The 20942-nt window shown below is 30.8% G+C and overlaps 2 protein-coding genes across 3 annotated transcripts; one reads left to right on the top strand and one right to left on the bottom strand.

The window, feature by feature from the left end:
* Positions 1–344: 344 nt before the first annotated feature.
* LOC127276640 (WD repeat-containing protein 36) lies at positions 345–3405 on the top strand. The gene is made up of 3 exons (XM_051297220.1): positions 345–2043; positions 2118–2386; positions 2455–3405. The coding sequence occupies exons 1-3, from the start codon at positions 513–515 to the stop codon at positions 3319–3321; spliced, it is 2667 nt and encodes an 888-aa protein (XP_051153177.1). The 5' UTR covers positions 345–512; the 3' UTR covers positions 3322–3405.
* Positions 3406–4186: 781 nt separating this feature from the next.
* Positions 4187–19692, bottom strand: LOC127276639 (intermembrane lipid transfer protein Vps13D). 2 transcript variants are annotated; one of them, XM_051297217.1, is made up of 18 exons: positions 19304–19692; positions 17938–18128; positions 17637–17868; positions 17363–17559; positions 17116–17283; positions 16812–17049; positions 8559–16750; positions 8295–8487; positions 8025–8207; positions 7712–7942; positions 7011–7037; positions 6576–6736; positions 5888–6499; positions 5633–5815; positions 5188–5559; positions 5008–5120; positions 4514–4940; positions 4187–4450 (listed from the first exon to the last, which is right to left on the bottom strand). In XM_051297217.1, exons 1-18 carry the CDS (start codon positions 19398–19400, stop codon positions 4349–4351), a joined length of 11919 nt encoding a protein of 3972 aa, XP_051153174.1. In that variant the 5' UTR covers positions 19401–19692; the 3' UTR covers positions 4187–4348. The 2 variants fall into 2 exon arrangements, with proteins under 2 accessions (XP_051153174.1, XP_051153175.1); XM_051297218.1 differs by lacking the exon at positions 7011–7037 and having other exon boundaries at positions 19304–19691.
* Positions 19693–20942: the final 1250 nt, after the last annotated feature.

Below are 20942 nucleotides of genomic sequence, written 5' to 3'. Positions count from 1 at the left end.
CACTACCGGAAACCGGAAACGATAACAGGGGTGTGAAACTCAAACTCAAAATTTCAATCCTTAAGGCGTATGCGTAATAGAAGTTAGAAAACTCTTTTTTTGTAAAATAATTTTGCTGTAAAAAATATAGAAAAATGAGAAGAAATTAAAAATATGTCACAAGTTTATTGTTATTTTATTTTTTTTTACAGTTATTTTTATTTTTAAAAAAACAACGTGTAAGAAAGAGATAGACATAGTTTAAACTGAGTTGGACTATATTCAAACACGTTAGTTCGCAAATACACCACGAGGTGGCAGTCAAAAATAACTGTGAGTAAACTATGTTTATCTTCTATGTTCCATACTCCTTGGTATATTAATGTTATTCTTGTTCCCACGTGTGTTTTTAAATTCGCTTCTAAATTGTTTATATTTTTATTGTTTTTAACTTAAAAAACTGCATGTATTCAAGAAAAAAGTGATTTAATTTCAATTATATAAATAAAATCAAAGATTTCTAATTGATAAAAATGTCTCAAAGCAAAATATTCTGTCGTAATCGTGCTTTAGGTTATGTGAGTAATGAAGTTCCACACGTGACAAGATATATACAAAATAGAAAAGAAAATTTAATAGTCACTTGTGTGGGAAAATCATTTCATACATATGGATTTACACATTTTACATTATTAAGTGTTTCGGGTATTCATCCTGGTGATATAACATGTATGGCTGCTGATACTTTTCACATTTATACATCATGTGAAAATGAAATATTTGCTTGGCGGCGTGGAAATGAATTGGTCCATAAATATAAAGGACATGAATCTAATGTTCATAATTTACTTCCCTTTGGTCCACATTTATTATCAGTTGATGATGACAGTAATGTTAAAGTATGGGACATTAAATCAGAGCAATCAATTGTTGAATTGAATTTTAGTAATAGTGTATTTAAAATAACAAAAATGATACATCCCGCCACTTATATGAACAAAATTTTATTTGCCAGTGAACAAGGTCAAATGCAATTGTGGAATATTAAAACACTTAAAATGATTTATACATTTAAAGGATGGAATTCAGCGATAACTGCTTTAGAGCAAGCTCCAGCTGTTCATGTAGCAGCAATTGGTTTAGCAAATGGAAGGATTATTTTACATAATTTAGAAGTTGATGAAAGTATTTTTGAATTAATACAAGATTGGGGATTGGTGACAAGTATTACATTTCGAAGTGATGGTTATGAAATAATGGCAACTGGAAGTTTATCAGGTCATATTGTATTGTGGAATTTAAATACAAAGAAAGTTGAAAGTCAAATTTTAAACGCTCACTTTGGAGCAATTACAGGAATAAATTGTCTTCCCAATGAGCCGTTAATTATTTCATCATCGCCTGATAATTCTTTAAAATTATGGATTTTCGATCAAGATGACGGTGGTGCAAGATTATTGAGAATTCGTGAAGGTTTCGCAAAACCACCGACATTTCTTCGTTTTCATGGTAATGATGGTGATAATATTGTAACAGCCGGTGAAGATTCATCATTAAGAATATTTTCAACAATAACTGAAACTTTTAACAAAAGTTTAGGAAGAGCTTCTTATCATCGAAAATCATCACAAAAAAAACATAGAACCGTTGAAGATCCATTGATAATGCCCTATATTATTGAATTTTCAATGGAAAAAACAAGAGAAAAAGAATGGGACGATATTGCTGCTATTCATTATGAAACAGGTGTTGTAACAACTTGGTCATATGATAAACTTAAAATGGGACAACATAAATTATTGCCAGAAAATTTTAAACATAAACACAGTATTTGTGCTACGTGTGTATATTTAACGCATTGCGGTAATTTTGTTATTATTGGATATAATAATGGATGTGTTGAAAGATTTAATATTCAATCGGGAATTCATCGAGCTTCTTATGGAAAAAATACTGCTCATATTGGAACAATTAAGGGAGTTACATCTGATAATTTAAATCAAATTGTCATTACTGCGGGAAAAGATGGTTTAATGAAATTTTGGCCATTTAAACCTCTCAAGGGTAAGTTTTTTTTTCCCAAAAATAAATATTAATCTAAATAGAAAGAAAATAGAAAAATTTAATTATTTTTACAGGACCATTAGCACAATTGGAATTAAATCATCCAGTTGAATTTTTACGAAAACACGACGAGAGTTCACTTATTGCCGTGGCTTTGCAAGATTTTTCTATTATTATTGTTGATTTTAATTCAAAGAGAATAGTTCGACAATTTGAAGGGCACACAAGTGTTATAACTGATGTGAGTTTTAGTCCTGATGCAAGATGGTTAGTAACATCGTCACGTGATTCAACAATAAGAACTTGGGATATTCCATCGTCTCAAGCAATCGATATTTTTCAGGTAATATCATTAATTATTTTAAATTTTTAATTTTGTTTCTTTTTTTACATTATATTTTTCAATTTCAGGTTCCAAAAGCGTGTATAAGTTTAGATTTTTCTCCAAATGGCGAATATCTTGCAACGGTGCACGTTGATTATTTAGGAATTTTCTTATGGGTCAATCGTACAATTTTCACACCCGTATCATTAAAGGCAATTAATTCTGATGCTCCTGTTCCAATTGTTCCACTGCCGGGTGTCGATGAATTAGAAGAGAAATCAGAAGAAAATGTAATGGACATTGAAAGTGAAATGGACGAAGAATACAAATCGCCAGAGCAAATTAGCGAAGAATTAATAACATTATCGTCTCTAGCGCAATCGAGATGGAAAAATTTACTTGATTTAGATATTATTAAAAAAAGAAATAAGCCCAAAGAACCACCAAAAGCACCAGAAGCTGCACCATTCTTTTTACCAACAATTCAATCATTGACACCGAAATTTGACTTTTCCGATATTACAACATCTGAAGACAACAACAAACTTGAAATGCATTCAGATTTTCAAAATCTCACAATATTTAGTAAATTTCTATTATCAACTAATGAAAATAATAATTTTTTGCCAGCATTTGAAAAATTAATGTCCATGGGTCCTAGTGGAATTGATTTTGAAATTCAATCTCTCTCACATAATCCAAATTGTTCTGTTGATTTATTGTTTCAATTTATGAAAATGATTCAATATATATTAGAAAGTCGAAAATATTTTGAACTTGCTCAAGCTTATTTGGGTTTATTTTTAAAAACCCATGGCGAAGCATTAATAGATGATAAAAAATTATACGATTGTTTATGTGAATTACAAAATGTTCAAGAAAAAACATGGATAGAATTGCGAACACAATTATTTGATATTCAAAGTGTTGTGGCACATTTGAAAAAAATGTAAAAAAAAAAAATTAAATAGAAATATTTAAGTTGTAAATAAATTAATGTAAATATTAGAATTAAAAAATAAATTTTCTAAAATTGATTTTTCAAAAATTTTTTTTATTTTTTCAGAGAATAATTTCAATTTTATTATCCTGTCAAATATTTATCGTTTAACAATTGAAAATTATCGAATAACTCTTTTTATTTACATAGTACAATCTACTTTTTTTGTTTTGTGCAATAAATAGAGATTCGAAGAAAAAAAATAAAAACAGAAAACATAAACTTTCTGTACAAAAAAAAAAAGCTATAAAGTAAAAATATTTTTTTCGCATTCAACAATAACTTTCCATTTAACTTAATTCAACAAAATTACTTAATACAAAACATTATTCATTCCCAAGAAACTAAATTAACATTTTTATCTTACGTCATTTTTTGTTATTTCATACAAACATCTCTCATTTTCTTTTTTTAATTTATGTACGTTAAATATTCGAAAAATCATAATTGTTTAATAATGTGCATTACAAAAATTCATAAATATTTTTCAATGGGAAAAAATATAATTTTTAGATCGATGACAACAAGAAAAGAATATATATAATTTTTTTATCGGCCATTTTTTACATTAGAATTTTTTTAAATATCTCTATTCGAATCATTTAATGATATTTGTACAATTATGTACAGTCTCTTATATATATATATATTAATATATTAAATTTTTTTTACAACTTTATTCACGCAAGTCGTTTGAATTAAGAATTATTTTTTGAGTGCGACATTAATGTGTGTGAGAGTCGAATTATCTTAAAATATTGTAATGTTCAAAATCTGATAATTTACAACAATGTACATCAGTCTTATAATAATCTAAACGCTAAGAATAAGGCAAATGTTGACCTTCAAGGACGGGAGGGGCGAGGAATTAAAAGTTAATTTAGCACTAAATGTTTTTTTAAACCGCTAAAAATATGGTAACAAAATACAAAATCTGTCTACTTTTAAGTGCTTTTCGTTTCTTTTTTTTTTTATCTCCCTTACGTGTAACTCTGAATATCGTCCAACATATTGTCTGATGACATCAAAGTTAAACTTAACTCTTCATGCATTCCTTTGGCATAATTTACTTGTTGCGAAACCTGGAAAAAATGTTTCATTAAAAATTTTTAATTAAAAATTTTTTTTTTTTTTGGTAAACTTACCCATTTAGCACAGGCTTCATTATCGCATCTAACCTTTGGTCTTCGTAAAACTTCAGTGCCAACAAAATTGGTGGAAGCAACTGAATCTCTTGATGTCAATTCAATATAATGTAAAGTGACGCCATTACTTTCTAATTTGTGAGTTGGCTGACAGTGAAGTAAATCAGCTAAACTAACTTCAGTGACAACTCCTTTTGTACCACCAGAAATAATACGAACCCTTTCATTTGAGACTAAAACCTTAAGATTATCTGCACCGCTTCGCAAACACTCATAAGCAACAAAAAGCTCAGAATAATCACGATTATTAATGCAATAAAGAAATTCTTGTCCCTCGGCCTGTTGAAGATTATAAGGTGGTAATAATCCCGCAGGACCACTTGCAACTCGTGGCAATCGATCTCGTTTCGGTATTAATCGATGAGCACTAAAAAAAAATTAACGATTTTAAATAACAATTATAAAAAATTAAATTAAAATTTAAAAATTTTAACCTTCTGCTCGTTTCTCGAATTGCGGTTGCAGTTTCCGATGCAAGATCCAACATTCCAACAACTGGCTTTGTCACTGTTCCAACAACGCCTTTTCCCAGTCCAGAGAAAAATCCCTGGTAAAAAAAAATTAATTACACATATTATTTAAAGAGATTAAATAATTTTAATTCGTTCACTTACTGGAAATCCTTCATTTGAAGCACCATCGTAGGTTTGTTTCACGATACTTGTAACACCGCCCAAAATTCCAAAACCTAATCCTTTTATACCAGCAAGTAAATGATCGCTACTTCCAGCATTATTTGCACGAATTCTTTGTCGCGTCTCCTCATGTCTTTCGTCCATAATCACACGACCCAAACCATCAGATAATGTTTCTGTGACTTTAGCCGCGGAATTAGAAAATCCATGAGCCAAATTTTGCACCAAAGTTTTGACATTACCATCAGAAATGAAACTTGAAACACCCTCTGAAACATCATTGACAAATCCAAGTGGATTGCCGAGAAAATCCACTGAACCAAGAATAACTGCCGCTTGCCATTTTAATTCCTAAAAAAAAAATTGAAAAATAATTTTTTTATATTATATTAAAATAGATAATTTTAAAATAAAGAAAACTTACATCTATATAGTGTTTTATAATCGAGTGCACCAAAACCTGTCTATTTTCAAAGGGATGCAATCTAATAAATGGTTCTAAATCAATAGTGGCATCTTCGAATTTAATTAAAGTTAATCCCAATTTTTTCTTAATTGTCTGAAGATGCGTTGGCAATTTTGTTGCTGTCAAGACACTTAATCGAACCTGGAAAAATATTCAGTGTCAACTTTTTTTTTTTCAAATAAAATCATAAAAAAAAAAATTCAATTACTTTACCTGACTTGGAACGAGTTTTAAAGCACCGAAATAGTATCGTTTCGCATGAGCAGCCGATACATTGGAAATAAATCTTTGTGTATTGAAACCATTTTCATCGAGAGGTACTTCAGTTTCAGATCTTCCAGCGCCAATAAATGCCGCAACTTTTAAAATCAATCTCTCCTCTAAATGAACACTTATTGGTTTTATGCTCACAACGAGATGTTTAAAAATTTCTGCATTTTGATTTTTCGATGGCAACTTCTCAGCCGCAACATGAATTGCTGGTCTACCATCATTTTTTCCACGTGACTCACGTGAAATATAAAGAACAGATGTGCATTGTGCTTCAAAAAGTTGATTATCAATTTGAACATCATCAACACTGAGATTTAAATTTGTACTTGCTGATGTCATCATAAAATCTAAATTAATACCAGCGAAACGAGAAAATATTAATTCCTCAGCAGGTCTGCAGGAAATTATTGAAAGTCCTAATCCGGCTTGTAAATTAACATTTAAATGTAATTCACGTGAATCGCTTGATTTATCAATTGCCGATTGATTTGGTCGTTGATTGATTGCAATATTTAACCAGTCACGTTCTTCCAAAAGTGCGAATGTTCGTTTCTAAGGGGAATTTTTTTTTTTCTGTAATTTTATTTACTTAGCGATTTAATTATAAATATATCAATAAAATAATTACTCTTTCTTTTATATCAAGTATTTGAAGTACTCGTGTTGGTCCATCGGTTGTTACTCGTATTGATAAAAATCCAGAACCCGGTCTCAATCGTTGTCTGCTTACACGTTGTTCTATTGGAGGTGGACTGCAATGTGTTTCAGGTCCCAATACAGCTTCACTCCCTAAAAATAAATTAATGAACAAAAATTATCAATAATTCACAATATATTAAAAAAAGAAAAATAGAGAGTGAGAGAGACTAATTTTTAAAAATAAAATGTTACATTTTGTGTTCTGATTTCTTTTCATCGCTTAAAGAGTGCAACAGAGTGATAGTGTGAGACGTGTCAATGACATGAGAAAAACAAGCGGTAATTAGTAATTGATGTTTAAAAATAAAATTTTGTAATGAAAATGCAAAATTTTTTTTATTACATTTTCCGTAACTATACGTACACATTTGCCAACGGGCGACACTGCCGCCTGTAACATTTATAATTCATTTAGATTTGTCAATCTTTAAAGGCAGATAATATAAATTACAAGAAGATAAATAAAAAAAAAAAAAAAAAAAGTAAGACTATTCTAATATTCTTCCTAATAACTTATCATAAGGCAACAAAAGGAAAATAATAAAACTTAATTATGTAATGAAATAAGAATGAAATGATCAAAGCAATATCAAGCAACATGTGCAAAGACAAATTCTTTTCAGTGTTTCATTAACAAAATTGACATTGAAAAGCTGTGTTATAAAAAATATTATTTATTTCAATTTTAATTGCAAATTATATTTTTCTCGTTCAAAATGAAAATTGTAACTTTTAAAAATAGATTTTTAAACTACTTTTCATGTTCAAAAGAAACGTCTCCGGAAAGTTTATTTAAAAAATAAAAAAAACTACCGAATAAAAATGGAAAAGATAAAATACAAAGAAATTTTTACGGATAAAAAGATCTGATAATCAAATAAAATATATAATTAAGAAAAATTATAATTAAAACAGATATTTAAACAGAGTGTCTAACGGTTAGGGAATTGTTTTTCCTAAACTTGTTAAACACCCTGTTAAATAAAAAATAGATATTAAAATTTATATATAAATAGCGAAGTGCATAAATATTAATATTCTCAAATAATTTAATGAAATTCAAACCTTCATTAAGTCCCATAAAACCATCTTTTGATTGAACACACATATTTCTATGCACACAACACAATCTTCCATCGTCAGTAAATCTCCAAGTTTGAGTTGATTTTCTCCTTGGATCTGGTCTTCGCAAAGCAAGAGCGCAATATGTAAATGGCTGAGGAGCTGTTCCGGCAATATCCAAAACCAATACTGTATCTGGTGCTTTTGTTAATTTATCACGCGGAGGACTAGAACCTGAATCAATTAAGGATCACAAAAAATTCGATTAAAATAAATTTTCTCAATTTAAAAAATATATTAACTATTTTATTTTTACCTTCATGTTGTAGTTGTCCACTTCCAGTCATTCTCCAAAGTTGAGATCTTGCTCCATATTGTTTTCTTCGTAAAGCAACCCAGCCTCCCGGTCCAGCTTCTAAGACTAATCTTTGTGTCTCAACATCCAAAGGATCTAAACTATTTTCACTTGTTCCAAGATCTCCATCCTCTTTGAAAGTACCTGTTAACAATAATTAAATTTGTAAAAATTATTTTACTTAATTATATTTAAAAACAATCGTTAATATTAAAACATTTTTTATTAAACCTGTGAAAGCAATGTAGATAAAATTTTCATATGTCAATCCTCTACATTCGCCAAGAAGATTTAAATCATATGAAGCTGAAACACCACCAGGTGCAGTGACTATTAATTCCGCAGGAAGAGTTGGCTCATCAAGCGCATAAGGAACGGACGAATGAGGTCTCACAGACCATTGCATATTGTCAGGTACCGAATTCTAAAAAAAAGAAATTATTATAAATACAAAAAGAAATTATAATTTTACGAATGGAAAAAAAGAAAATTCACCTGATTGATCGAGAGTGGAACTTCCGAGAAATTATCAACTCTAATTGGCGGTGGCATTGTGTGAGCATCAGTAAAAACAATAAAATAAGTACTTTCCTGAAGAACAACATCAACTCTCAAAAAATGCATTTTTCCTGCCGCATCTCTAACATTAATTGTAAGCGAATGATTTCCCTGCAGAACAATTCCACCAGACCACATGCATTGTGGTACATCAATAATTCTCACGCAAAGCAATTGATCCTTATCCAATCTTGGCCAATGAAAAGTCATATGACAATCGGGTATTGCAGTCATATAAGTTGCTTGAGCATCAGGATGACTTATTGTTGTTGTAAAACTTTTTTGCGCCAATTCCAAAGTACACGATGATCTATTATGCAATTGATATCTCGGTGAAATGGTAACAATATTTGTTGCACTATATCTTCCTCGTGCTGCTCTCGTCGATACTCCAATCAAATAAACAATATCCGGCCTACCATCTCGCAATGTTACACGAAGTCGATGAACCTGTACACCAATTTGTAAATGAAAATGTTGTGACCATTGGGGAATTCCATTGGGATTTTTTCCAGTTCCCACGCGAACTGTCAACGTTCTACTCGCTTCTTCATCACTAAACGAAAATAATAAAGGTGTCAATAATCTTGCTTTCTCATGCTCCTCAAATTGTCCAGCAAATTCAACACCAACACCCTCTTGTCGAAAAACAAGTGGTAATCCCGTTTTATTAATAATCCAATAGGGAGCCGTAATATTTATCTTCACAGCTGATCCCCTATCAACAACAACAGCTGCCTGAAGAAATAATATTCTTCCCGATGAATCTGACAATCGAATTCGTCCCGTAAATGAATTACTATTCTGTGGTAAGAGTAAATAACCCACTCCAGGATAGCCATCCAATTGTATTTTAATTTCCAATTGTTCGTCTAAATTCGCCGAATGTAAATCAGCCGATCCTCCTGGTTGCATTTTACCAGATTCAATTCCAACGCTGTAAAAAAGTTCATGAGGTAATAAATTAACAATTGTAATTGGTGCTAGAATTATAAGTCTATGACCCGGTATTGTTTGATTTACATCCGGTGGATAATTATCTCTCTTAATGGCAATGCACATTCGAAATATATCATCTTTGTTGGTTTTACAAACAGCTGGAATTTCAATAATTTCAAGTGGTTTCTTCGCTATTGTCCAATCAATCGGTTGTGTACAATATTGAAAGGAATTATTTGCTGGTCTCAAACTCATAAGCACACCAGTGAATGGAATTGGTATTGAAATTTGTGATTCAGCTGGAACTTGTAAAATTTTACCGCTCATTGACGTATACACTGGATATGAGCCAAAATGATTAAGAGTATTTTCCAATTTAATATCAATAGTGTGTGCCAATTTATTGATAATCTGAACAGCAGAACGAACAGTCACTAATTTTCTCGCTGAACCTTCCAATTCAACATTAAATATTAATCTTGTTTTCGATGTCATTTTAGAACCCTTAATTTCAGCGTGTGCATAACGAAAATAAACACCAACTCTATCAACTGAAACTGGATCAGTCACTTTCCATCCTTCAAGTAAAATTACAACCTGATGTCTTCTTGCAATATGAGTTGAATCGTGACGAAGTTTTCCTCTACCTTCAAATGTAAATGGAATTGTTTCACCGGTATCAATTTGTAACCACGTTTCATCAAGTTCAAGTGATGCTTTTTCAATTAAATTTCTATCAGAATCATTTGCTGAAGCGATTAATGTTTTGAACCAAAGTTTACAACCAGTTTCATTTTTTAGTGCAAAAGGCACAAACGGTGATCGACGACGATAATTTTGTACTGATCCTGTTTTACTCATTAACGAATTACTCGAGACATAATAATCCTGAATCCAATTATTTTTCACAAGTGTTACCAATTCAACTAACGTTGATGTGACATTAACATTTACTGAATCTTGTGAATCAACACGAATTTCAAGTCGTTTTGTATTTAACGTACTGGCAAGTATTTGCTCCCATTGAACGGTAGCCTTCCAAGATTCAATAAATGGTTCCCAACCGCTGAGCACACGATTATAATATCCAATTGCAAATGTACCTGAAACAACACCAGGACCCGAATAACTTTGTCTCATTGATAAATCCAATAATGATAATTCAAGTAAAGGAACATCCGCATCTCTACAATCATCAATAATACAAATTTTCATACACAATGTTTCTAATTCAATAACTTTAAAAAAGAAATCACCCTTTGTTTCACCATCTGCATTTGGAATAGCATTTTGTGTCAACCATAATGCAGCATCATCCAATTTTCCATCACATTTATCAAGAGCCGTTTCACAATCAATTTCAGCAAAACCCAATGCACTTAATTTTGTCACATGTCCTTTTACATTTATCGGCGGTTCATTTGATCTTTGTTTAGCAAGTAGTGTTTGTTTTGGCAATGAACTCAACATTCGAGCAAACATATTCACATCGTGATAACTTAATCTTACACTCAATGGCTGTAATTGAATTTCCAAGCACATCTCTTGTGTTACTTCTAAACTTGCACCAACAGGATCAATAATCGAAAGAGCCGTTTCATTTTCCATTCCAAGAATACATGAAAAAAGTTCACAATGTGACAAATTACATGAGAGCAATTTTTCACCATCTTGTGGTATTGAACGATATGTTAAAACTGCAGTACACTTTAATATCACTGCATTTGTATCCCACAATGATGTATCTTCAACAATTACTAATTCTGAATCAGTTATATTTAATTTAAGATCAAATGGAATTGTATTTGTATTTTCATCATTTTGTAATGATGATTGAATTGATTGAAAATTATTGCCAATTATTATTGGCTCTGGTTCAGGTGAATTTAGAATAAGAAAATCTTTTACAGCCTCCCACCAATCTAATATTGCTGTTAATCGCATACTATGAAGTAAAATAGTCGTTGCTACACAATTATTTCGTTTACGATGATGAACTTCAGCTTGAACACGATCCTCCAAATTTGTTGTATTTCTCAATGGTTGAAGAATTCCTGTAAATACATTTGATCTTTGATTAATAGGCTCATCGTGAAATCTTGTATCAGTGACTAAAATTTCTTGCGATACTAAATCAATATCCTGTGAACCATCACTCAATGAATCGAGTGTTAATTTTGATTTTATAAAATTAACACAAGCAAGTGCCGCAATTCCATGATGTGGATGTAATTTTAATGTGACATTCAATAATTCCAAACTAATATACGATTTTGTCCAAATTTTATCATTATCATTTATTGTACATTGTGTTGAATCATTTAAATCTTGCATAAAAAGACGTAGATCATCTAAATTCTCGCCAATATTATACGAGAGTAATCCACGAATTAACATATATTGAGCTGGATCAAGAGCACAATCCATTGTTGATAAAGTACCATGTATACTTAAATCGGGAATATCACGACTTATGTACGTATCAAGATTTCTTTCCACTCGCAATTTTAAATGACATTTTTCCGTCAACAATGATGGTCCAGATTTTTGAATAATAACACCTCCCACGGATAATGTATCGACGCCTTCGTTTTCAATTTTTTTTGCTGCATAAACATCCATATTTACCAATTCAAGAAACATTACGTCAATTAAACATTCTTTTACAGCATCAGAAAAACTAAATGAATTGTGAGCTGTTAATTCGCCCAAATCGAGAAGAATCATTTCATTTGATCTTGAACTCACTGGAATAAAAATAACAGGAGCACCGGCATGAAGTTCAAGTGATAGTCTCATACTTCGTTCGTTTAAATCAATTGTTCCACTACCACCAGCACGTAAATTTGCCATTATTGTTCGTAATTGTGAAAAATGAGAGAAGAATGCCTGTAATTCGGCGACAAATCGTTGAGTATGAAAATAATGAACGGCGGACATTTGAAGTTTTAAATGAGCATCGTGAGGACGTTTTTGTGAATCAGCATAGCTTGAATATTGAAAATTGAGAGCTTTACGACCTGATGATAAAAATCGTTCTCTATAAAATCGACCATGTGGTGTTAGATCCAATAGGGACATAGATCCCAAGGATCCTGATATTTTTGTAATTCCAGTTGTTTTTAAAATGTGCATAGTTGCATTTGAAACATTTGCCTTTGCAATCTCACGTTCCGATTGTGTTAGAACCAATGTCAAGGATCTAATTTCAATCTCAGTATCCGAATGAACTGGCTCGATGATTTGATTCAAATCTCCAGAATCCGTTGACTTTGGCTGTGTCGCTTTATCCAAACTCGTGTTTGGAGTACCAACTCCCAAAAAATCTAAAACAACCATCCATGATTCAACACTTACAACAAGATCCAAACAATTGAAATTAATACTCATGAATTTTTGTTGACTCTTTTGTTTAACAACATGTGTATCTGGTTCTGTGACAGTGATGCTGATTAAAACCAAATTTTCCTCACTCACAGCACCTGGTGAAGGTGGTGGTGTATCTGGTGTATCTTCTCCAGAGACAGGTTGTCTACGCCAATGAGCAGGCACAGCGTAAAGTGTATCGGCTTCCAATCGATCAGGCAAACTCCCTCTATTATTCTCATCTTTCCATCTCTGTACATAAGCTAAATCAGGACACGATTTCGAAACACCAACTGGTAATCTTGCTCGAGTTGGTACAGACGATTGCATCATATAACGATGTCTCGAACCCACAGGACATAAAAGATCCTCCATCAATAGTGATCGTAGCGATACTTGCGTTGTTGATTCATTTTTATGCAACTTTTCAAATTTAGCAACAAAATCCCTCATTGACAATTCAACAAGAGGCTGCTCCAAACGATCTTGTTTCAATTCAATGCTCAATACTGGCAATTCAAATAAAACTTTCAATGATAAATCAAATTTCTCCGAATAATATGATACTTTACTAGTCTGTGGTTTTTGAACAACTGGTTCCATGTCCGATATTGAAAATAGTCGATGAATAGTATCTAATAATTGTTCATATTGAAATCGTGTTAATGAAACTTTTAATGGCGTAACAACAACACCATGAACTTGAACAATTGGATTCATTGAATCTGCATCGAAAATAAAACCCGGACTTTGAATTTCATGTCCAACACGTTCTTTCTCAACAACAACTCTTAAGAGTGTATCATGTAATATCGGTTTTCCAGATTCTTTACAACTATACATATCTTCGGCTCTTATTGGAAGATTTCCCTGCACTTGACTTAATTTCATCGAAACATCCAAAGAATACAAATTCATATCCCTCACTTCCAAGCTTAGTTTATTCTTCGTACCCTGCAATGGTTCATGTTGCAATGACATTGTTCCCAAATGTGCAACAAACACCTGAGTACTGTGCGACGCTCTTGGTATAACTAGAACTGGACTGTCTAAAATCACATCCAATTTTAATGATAAACTTCCAGAACCATCGCAATCCATTGAAAAACTTGGCAGACGTTTACGTTGCGGTATCGTCCAATCCTCAGCTTGTACCAATCCAATTGCCATATCAGTAGCAGCTGCTCCAATTTGTCGAGCAAGATTACTTAAATACTGTTTAAATTCATCAGCACAAGATCTTATTTCCGATATTAAATGAGGTGCATGCGTATACCAAACACTACCAACACGAATTGTAATATCCGCCAATGTTTCAATACCATCAGAATCGGGAATTTGTTTAAAACTTCTATTAGCCGAAAAACGAAATGCTTCAATTGGCTGATTCGAAAGACTTGAAAAATGCTCTAAAGGATGAGGATCAGCCAATGGATCACGTCCAACGCTAATAATTCGCTGATGTGTTTTGCCAATTAAAGTTTGATCCAACACTTGTAAACCACCAAGTGATCCAGATATTGAATAATTTGATGCAAATGTCGCTTGAATTCTTGCATCCGACATAGTTGCGGTGGCAATTTTTTGACCAATCAATTGACTTTCCTGCATAACAGCACGAAGTAATAAAACATTTAATCTATGAAAATCAAAAGTTATTTCCGTTCTTGTTGAAACTTTAAATTCAGACGTTAAACTTGATAATGATTCATATCTTTGCATATTTTTCGAACGTGTTTTCTTCACTGGAAACAATCTCCTTGCAAATCCCATTAATTCAACAATTGTCTCTTGATTTGCAATTATATCCAAATTATTAAATTGTATATTCGCCATACGTAGTGATTCAATTGGATCATCGACAAGTGTCAATTCTATCACAATTAATGCTTCTGAATCCAATTGATCTAAACCAATGGACGATGTTTTCTTTGGTGAAAAAGGACTCTTTGTATCGTGAGCAAGACTAGATAAAGCATGAGTTAAAGCAATTGGTGATGTTAAACGTCGAGGTAATCCTGGTTCAGGTGAACCAGGCGATACAGGTGAAACAGGTGATGTTGGCTCCGAATCTCTCAAACTCCCTGAAATACTATCCATTCCAACGTGTTTGTGACTTGCCACCAATAGTTCAAAATCAGGACCAAATTCCTGTAGAGCGTCAACTAAAAGTAATCCATGAACCGAAAGTGAAGCACTTAAATCCGCTGGTCTTTTACTCAATGCCGCTCTTACACCCGACACTTGAAGTTCAGCAACACTACGACCACGTGATTGCAATTCAAATGTCATTTGATCGATAATAAATTGTAACATCATTACATGATTTAATGTTCGATCGAGAATTTCCTCCTTTTGTGGACTTTCCGGTTCTGTGTCAACTGTATTTGTCTTTGGTTGTCCCGCTGATGTTGATAAACTTGACAATAAATGATACATCGAACGAATAACATCAACTTTTTGTTCATTCACATGAACAACTAAACGTGGTAAATTTCCCGATATTGTAATTGATGGAAATTGTGGATCCATTGTGGTGACAACTCGTCTTTCAATTTGCAATGAAATATTAAATCTTTCAAGAACATGAAGACTTGACATTCCTCTTGTTCGCGCATGCTTCCAATTATCCTTTACTTTACCAACGAGAACCTGTAGATCTGATAAATCAACAATATAATGATCGTACAATTTTTTGTGTAATGCCGCTTCTGATAATGCTTGAAAATCAGGAACTGAACCATTTTCCTGACTACCTGGTGGTGTTGAGCATGGTGTTTCAAATCGTTCCTCATCATCTGATTCCAATGATTCTGGTTTAATGACAATTTCACTTGATTCAATGCCATTTGTTAAACGTAATCTACCAAAATCAACAACAATCACAGCTGCATTTGAATCGGTGAATTTTTCTACAAGTAAAATTTGAGGTGCTGAAATATTTAATTGTAAATCCCACGATGATCGATAATCAAAATCACCCTCAAGAATTTGTTCCCAATTTTTAATTAATTGTCTACGTGTTTTTCTCTTCATTGCTTGTAATTTTTGATTCGATGAATATCTATGTGGTTTGCATATAAAATCAATGAGCCAAAGAATTGCAACTGGATTATAAACAACATCCAATGATCTTGTATTCACTTGCAATGAATGATCAACACTTAAGTGTAATGGCCGTTTTTCGTAAGTTAATTCAAAAAGTGATTGTGATACTTGTGTTACTAATTTTTCTGATGAGCTACGTAAACGTGAATTTGATACACTTACAGTTTGCGGTTGTATTAATATTGGAAATGTCGAATCCTCCGTTAAATAATCATGTAAATATAATGCACCTAAACTTATATAAAATTTGTGTGAACTTGATCTTGGTCGTGATTCGTATGTTAAATTTACTTTTTCAAATTGTAATTCCATAACTGTTTTCACGGATTCGTTAAAATTTTTTGACGTACACAAAGAAATTGCCCCCTTTGATAATGCAAAATTAAATTGTCCAAATATTGTATCACGTCGCAATAGAGTATCATCGTCTATTGTATCGGAAAGAGCGTCTAAAAGTTCCCCATCAAATGTTGATGAATCTGATGGTGTATTATTTGGAGCTTTTGTATACCAACCCCACCATTGTGGGAACCATTGCAATAACATACCACGCGCTTGTTGTGGTGTTGAAACATTTGAATCTGATTGAATTTTTGGTGGTCGAACTTTTTCCATTGCCAATTCTCGTAAAGTACGAAGTTCCTCAAAACTAAGTTCCTGTTCCATTTCGTCTTTTAGTTTCTTTATTTCCGGTGAAAGAATTGCGGTAGGAGCTCCTGAAAATGAAATTAATATAATAATTCTAAAAAAATTAATCACAAATATATATTTTATTACCTAATAATTTTGCACAAGCTTCAACGTAAGCAACATTTCTTTTGCCTCTCTCAATAATATCATTCCATGAAATTTTTGGTTTTAAACTACCAGGACCAATATAACAACGTGCCATATATTTCCACCATTCTTTAGGCGAATCAAATACAGAAACTGTTGGTCTACATCTCCATTGACGTTTTCGTCGATCAATATCCTCAAGACCTTTAATACATTTAACCATTTGTTCATATTGTTCCTAAAATAAAAAAATATTTACTTAATAATAATTTACACATAGATATTATTATAAATTTAAACTTACGTCTGTCAATGCTAATGGAACTTGATCCAATAAAAGATCTATAACTATTCTTGGTTTATTGGCTGATCGAAGTGGTCTTTCTGATCTGTCTCTTTTTATATGAGCTTTTGCATTTACTGGTGATAAAATATATCTGTGATTCACTTTCTTTGACTCGCTCATGGCAATCTAAATTGTGGATAAAAATTTTGTGAAACAATTATTTTTCAAATAAATGTATTTGTAAGTAGAATTAAATTTAATATACCGCTAAATCTCCGAGATTTAAATTTTCAAATAAGTCTTCTTTTTTCAAGTGATTCCAATAGACTGACAATCCATCGAGCTCCATAATTTTGAATGAAGCATCTGAAAGATTCCACGATGTGGATCCTGGAATCCAACTGGCATCGCAACTTTGAGCTGTTATAGCTTCAATTATTACACCAAAAGCAATGCCTGTACCTGAAAATTAATTGATTAAAAAAACATTGATTATCTAAAAATATGTTTGTTTTTTACTCTAGAAATCAAAATCCTACCATCTGAAAGTGCTTTAGTATCCTCGTACCTCAAATGAACATTCTTTATATTCAACTGTAAATTTTCAATAATATTAGTCACCAATGATGTTCCATAATTTAACCAAGAACTATAACTTGTTGCATAATAACCAGGATCACGTTCTGACTCAGCACGCCATCTCGCCTCCAATGTTTCTAATCGACTTAATTTATAATCTAATATTGCATGTTCCTCTGCTTCATTGTCATACTAAAAGAAAAATTGTAATTTAAAAATTTATTAACAAATAACAAATTGAATAATTTCAAAAATGTTCACCTCATCTAAACAAATTGGTCCAGCTACTAAATAAAGTTGTTCGATAGCAATAACCCATGAAGCAGTTCTTATTTGTCTAACAGGTATTTGTACTCGAACTTTACCAATGAATCCTGCTTTAATTTCAACCGGTAAACCAATATGACGTAACGCTTCTTTTTTCAATGGTAAATTTTCCAATTCTACTTCACCTAAATTAAAAATAAAATCCAAATTATTTCATATAAATAATAATCATAATTTTAATAATTAAAAAAATAAATATATGAAAAATATAATTGAATCGGTATAATATTTATGAAATAAATTTAAAATAAAATTCTGCGAATGTAAAAAAATATGTAAAATGTTTCAAAGATAAAAGAATGACTCTGCACGCGATAAGACAATTTAGCTCGAATATTTATATATTAGAAAAATAAGTCCACTTCTTAAAGGCTGAAAGTTAAAATAAATTACTACAATGAAATTCTACTGAATTTTCTTTAAATTTTTTGTTGTTATTAATGTTTAAATATATTTTAATTCTACTCATGAAGAAAATTAATATTAATTATTAATAATAATAAAGAATATTATATAATATTATTATTTTACAGTATTAGCAGATATTTTTATATATTAAAATTCAAAAATAATATTTAACAATACTTTTATACAACTAGAAAGTCAATTGTGAAATAAAATGACAAACTCTTCCTTTTCATAATACAACAACTTTCTCATAATATAAAGTTTGATGTAACATAACAACAAGGTAGTATTTTGCTGAACTTTCTGATTTATTTTACAAATCTTGCAAAATTGCACAATTGATTATAAACTCTCCTCAAGACAGGAAGACAATAAATAATTATTATTTATATATAACAATTTCTTACAATTAAATATATGTTCAAAATAAAAAAAAATTCAACTATTTAATTGAAAGTAAAATAAATATAGAGCTGACTCAGCAAAATTATATTAAAATCTTAATTAATTAATACTTGCAATAAATTACAATTGTTGATGACAAACTTTAAATAAATTAAAAATATATTTAGTCAATAAAATTATATATATTAAAAACAAATTTTTTCATAATTTTCAGTTTAATATCAGTTAAATATCAATTATTCAATAACAAACTCGTGTACTGTAATTCAAATAACTGTATAATGTTCTAGAAATAGACCAAATATTAGAAAAAAGTGAGGTTAGAAAATTTTACGATTCAAAAAAAAAATTATTAATACAAGATGTAACAGTTTGATTCAATGAAATAATCGATTAATAAACATTAATTTCATTCAATAAAATTATTTCAATGACAAATTCTGTGAATAATTATGCAAATTTAATGCCAGAATGATTCAAAACTTACCCGAGAGTAGGGCAATGCTTAATTGATCAGTATTTAAGTTTTCCACGTATTTTCCTAAATAATTATTAAGCACCCAAGCGACAAGTCCATCCAACATTTTGAGAAATGCGTCTCAATGTTTGCCAATTATTGCAACAATAGTATATACAGAAGAATGTGAAGTCTGTCTTGAAAAATTGTTAATTGATTGTTTCGTCGAAAATCAAGATTCACTGGCAATAACAGCAATTTCAAGAGCCATTCTCGAAAGGCTGGCATTTAGATAAATCTTATTGAAACCTTTTTACAATAATTTAATTATTAAAACATGAATAATCTTTTAAAAAAGTAAAGTACACCTTTGACACGAACAGTAATATAGTATTTTTAAAGATGATGCCGACATGTTGTTCAATGTTGTTGTTATCGACCGGGCAAAGACACGAAATCGAAATTAATCGAAAAGATAACTTCACGTCATAGACTTTGAACTTGTAGTTAAAAAAATATATAATAGAAACCTTTTAAACAAACGCATAATTATAAATTTGACTCCATAATAATTTATAACAACAATATTTAATTTTTGTTTAAAAAATATATAAAAAATCAAAATTAAATAAGTAAGTGTATAAATAATTTTGTGTATAATTTGAATTTTCCCGCTGTCAAACTTCATAGTTCAGAAAATTTCCGGAAAGAAACAGTAGGTGGCGCATAAAGTTGATCACTAGCGCCACCAGTTATAGTTCCGTTTAAAACTTGTCAGAGCCTGTTAAAGTCGTTAAAGTTATTCCTGTAAAAAGTTTAATTAAAAGTTTTTGTTCAATTATTTGATTAAGTTTTGATAAAAGATGGTATAAAATGTTGCTCACATGTGTTTCATTATTAGGGAAGTTATACTCAAGATATCATTTTTGTACTCAGACAATAAGAATCGTGCAAAATGGGAAAATGATTCTTTGGCCATTTGTTTCTGCAAGCCTCGTGTTTTTTTTGTCTACTTTTTTCTTTACAGGTATGTACTTTATTAATATTTTTTTGAAAATTTATTTTATCTTTATTGTTATTTGTTTAATTATTGTTTACTCATGTTCTTTGTTACTTATTGAAAACATATGTACTATACACAGAGAACAAAATAATGCGCAATACATTTGCGAAATGACAAATTTATCATATCGAAAAAGTTAAATTTTTTCTATTCCAACATTTATTTATTTAAATAACGTTTGTAAAACCCAAATTTGAGGTTATAATCTTTGTAAACGATTTCATATTATTTGCCAGAGTATATTTATAATAAATCCGTATTAAAGAATATAAAATTGGAAATATAGGGACGAAGGAATAAAGCCGGTACGACTCATATTTTACTTACATATATAATTAACGAATTTTAGGTGAAACAATTATTCAATCATATTTTTTAATACAATATGTAAATAAATGAAAGGTTAAATCGTGTTTTTTTTGAAAATTTCTTTAAAGTTTTGAGATTTTTTAAATTTAAAAAAAAATTTACATAACCTCAATTCACTATTTCAAATGTGGAGTCTTTTTAAAAATTGGTTTATTAATTAAAAGAAAATGATCTGTCAATCAATTTCTTTTATAGAATATATAACTTGTAAATGTGATTTAAAATTAATATAATTGT

This window comes from Leptopilina boulardi, unplaced genomic scaffold (assembly GCF_019393585.1).
Source record: "Leptopilina boulardi isolate dan_hultmark-lab unplaced genomic scaffold, ZJU_Lbou_2.1 LbouV2_150, whole genome shotgun sequence".
Classification (NCBI taxonomy): domain Eukaryota; kingdom Metazoa; phylum Arthropoda; class Insecta; order Hymenoptera; family Figitidae; genus Leptopilina; species Leptopilina boulardi.
Note: the sequence above shows the minus strand (reverse complement) of the source record. Positions and strands in the feature narration are given on the sequence as shown.

Coding starts and splice junctions, on each gene's coding strand:
- LOC127276640 (XM_051297220.1), top strand. CDS start 513: ATGTCTCAAAGCAAAATATTCTGTCGTAATCGTGCTTTAGGTTATGTG. Junction 2,044..2,117: donor GCCATTTAAACCTCTCAAGG/GTAAGTTTTTTT, acceptor TTATTTTTACAG/GACCATTAGCACAATTGGAA. Junction 2,387..2,454: donor AAGCAATCGATATTTTTCAG/GTAATATCATTA, acceptor TTTCAATTTCAG/GTTCCAAAAGCGTGTATAAG.
- LOC127276639 (XM_051297217.1), bottom strand. CDS start 19,400: ATGTTGGATGGACTTGTCGCTTGGGTGCTTAATAATTATTTAGGAAAA. Junction 17,560..17,636: donor TACTAAAGCACTTTCAGATG/GTAGGATTTTGA, acceptor ATTAATTTTCAG/GTACAGGCATTGCTTTTGGT. Junction 5,816..5,887: donor TAAAACTCGTTCCAAGTCAG/GTAAAGTAATTG, acceptor ATATTTTTCCAG/GTTCGATTAAGTGTCTTGAC.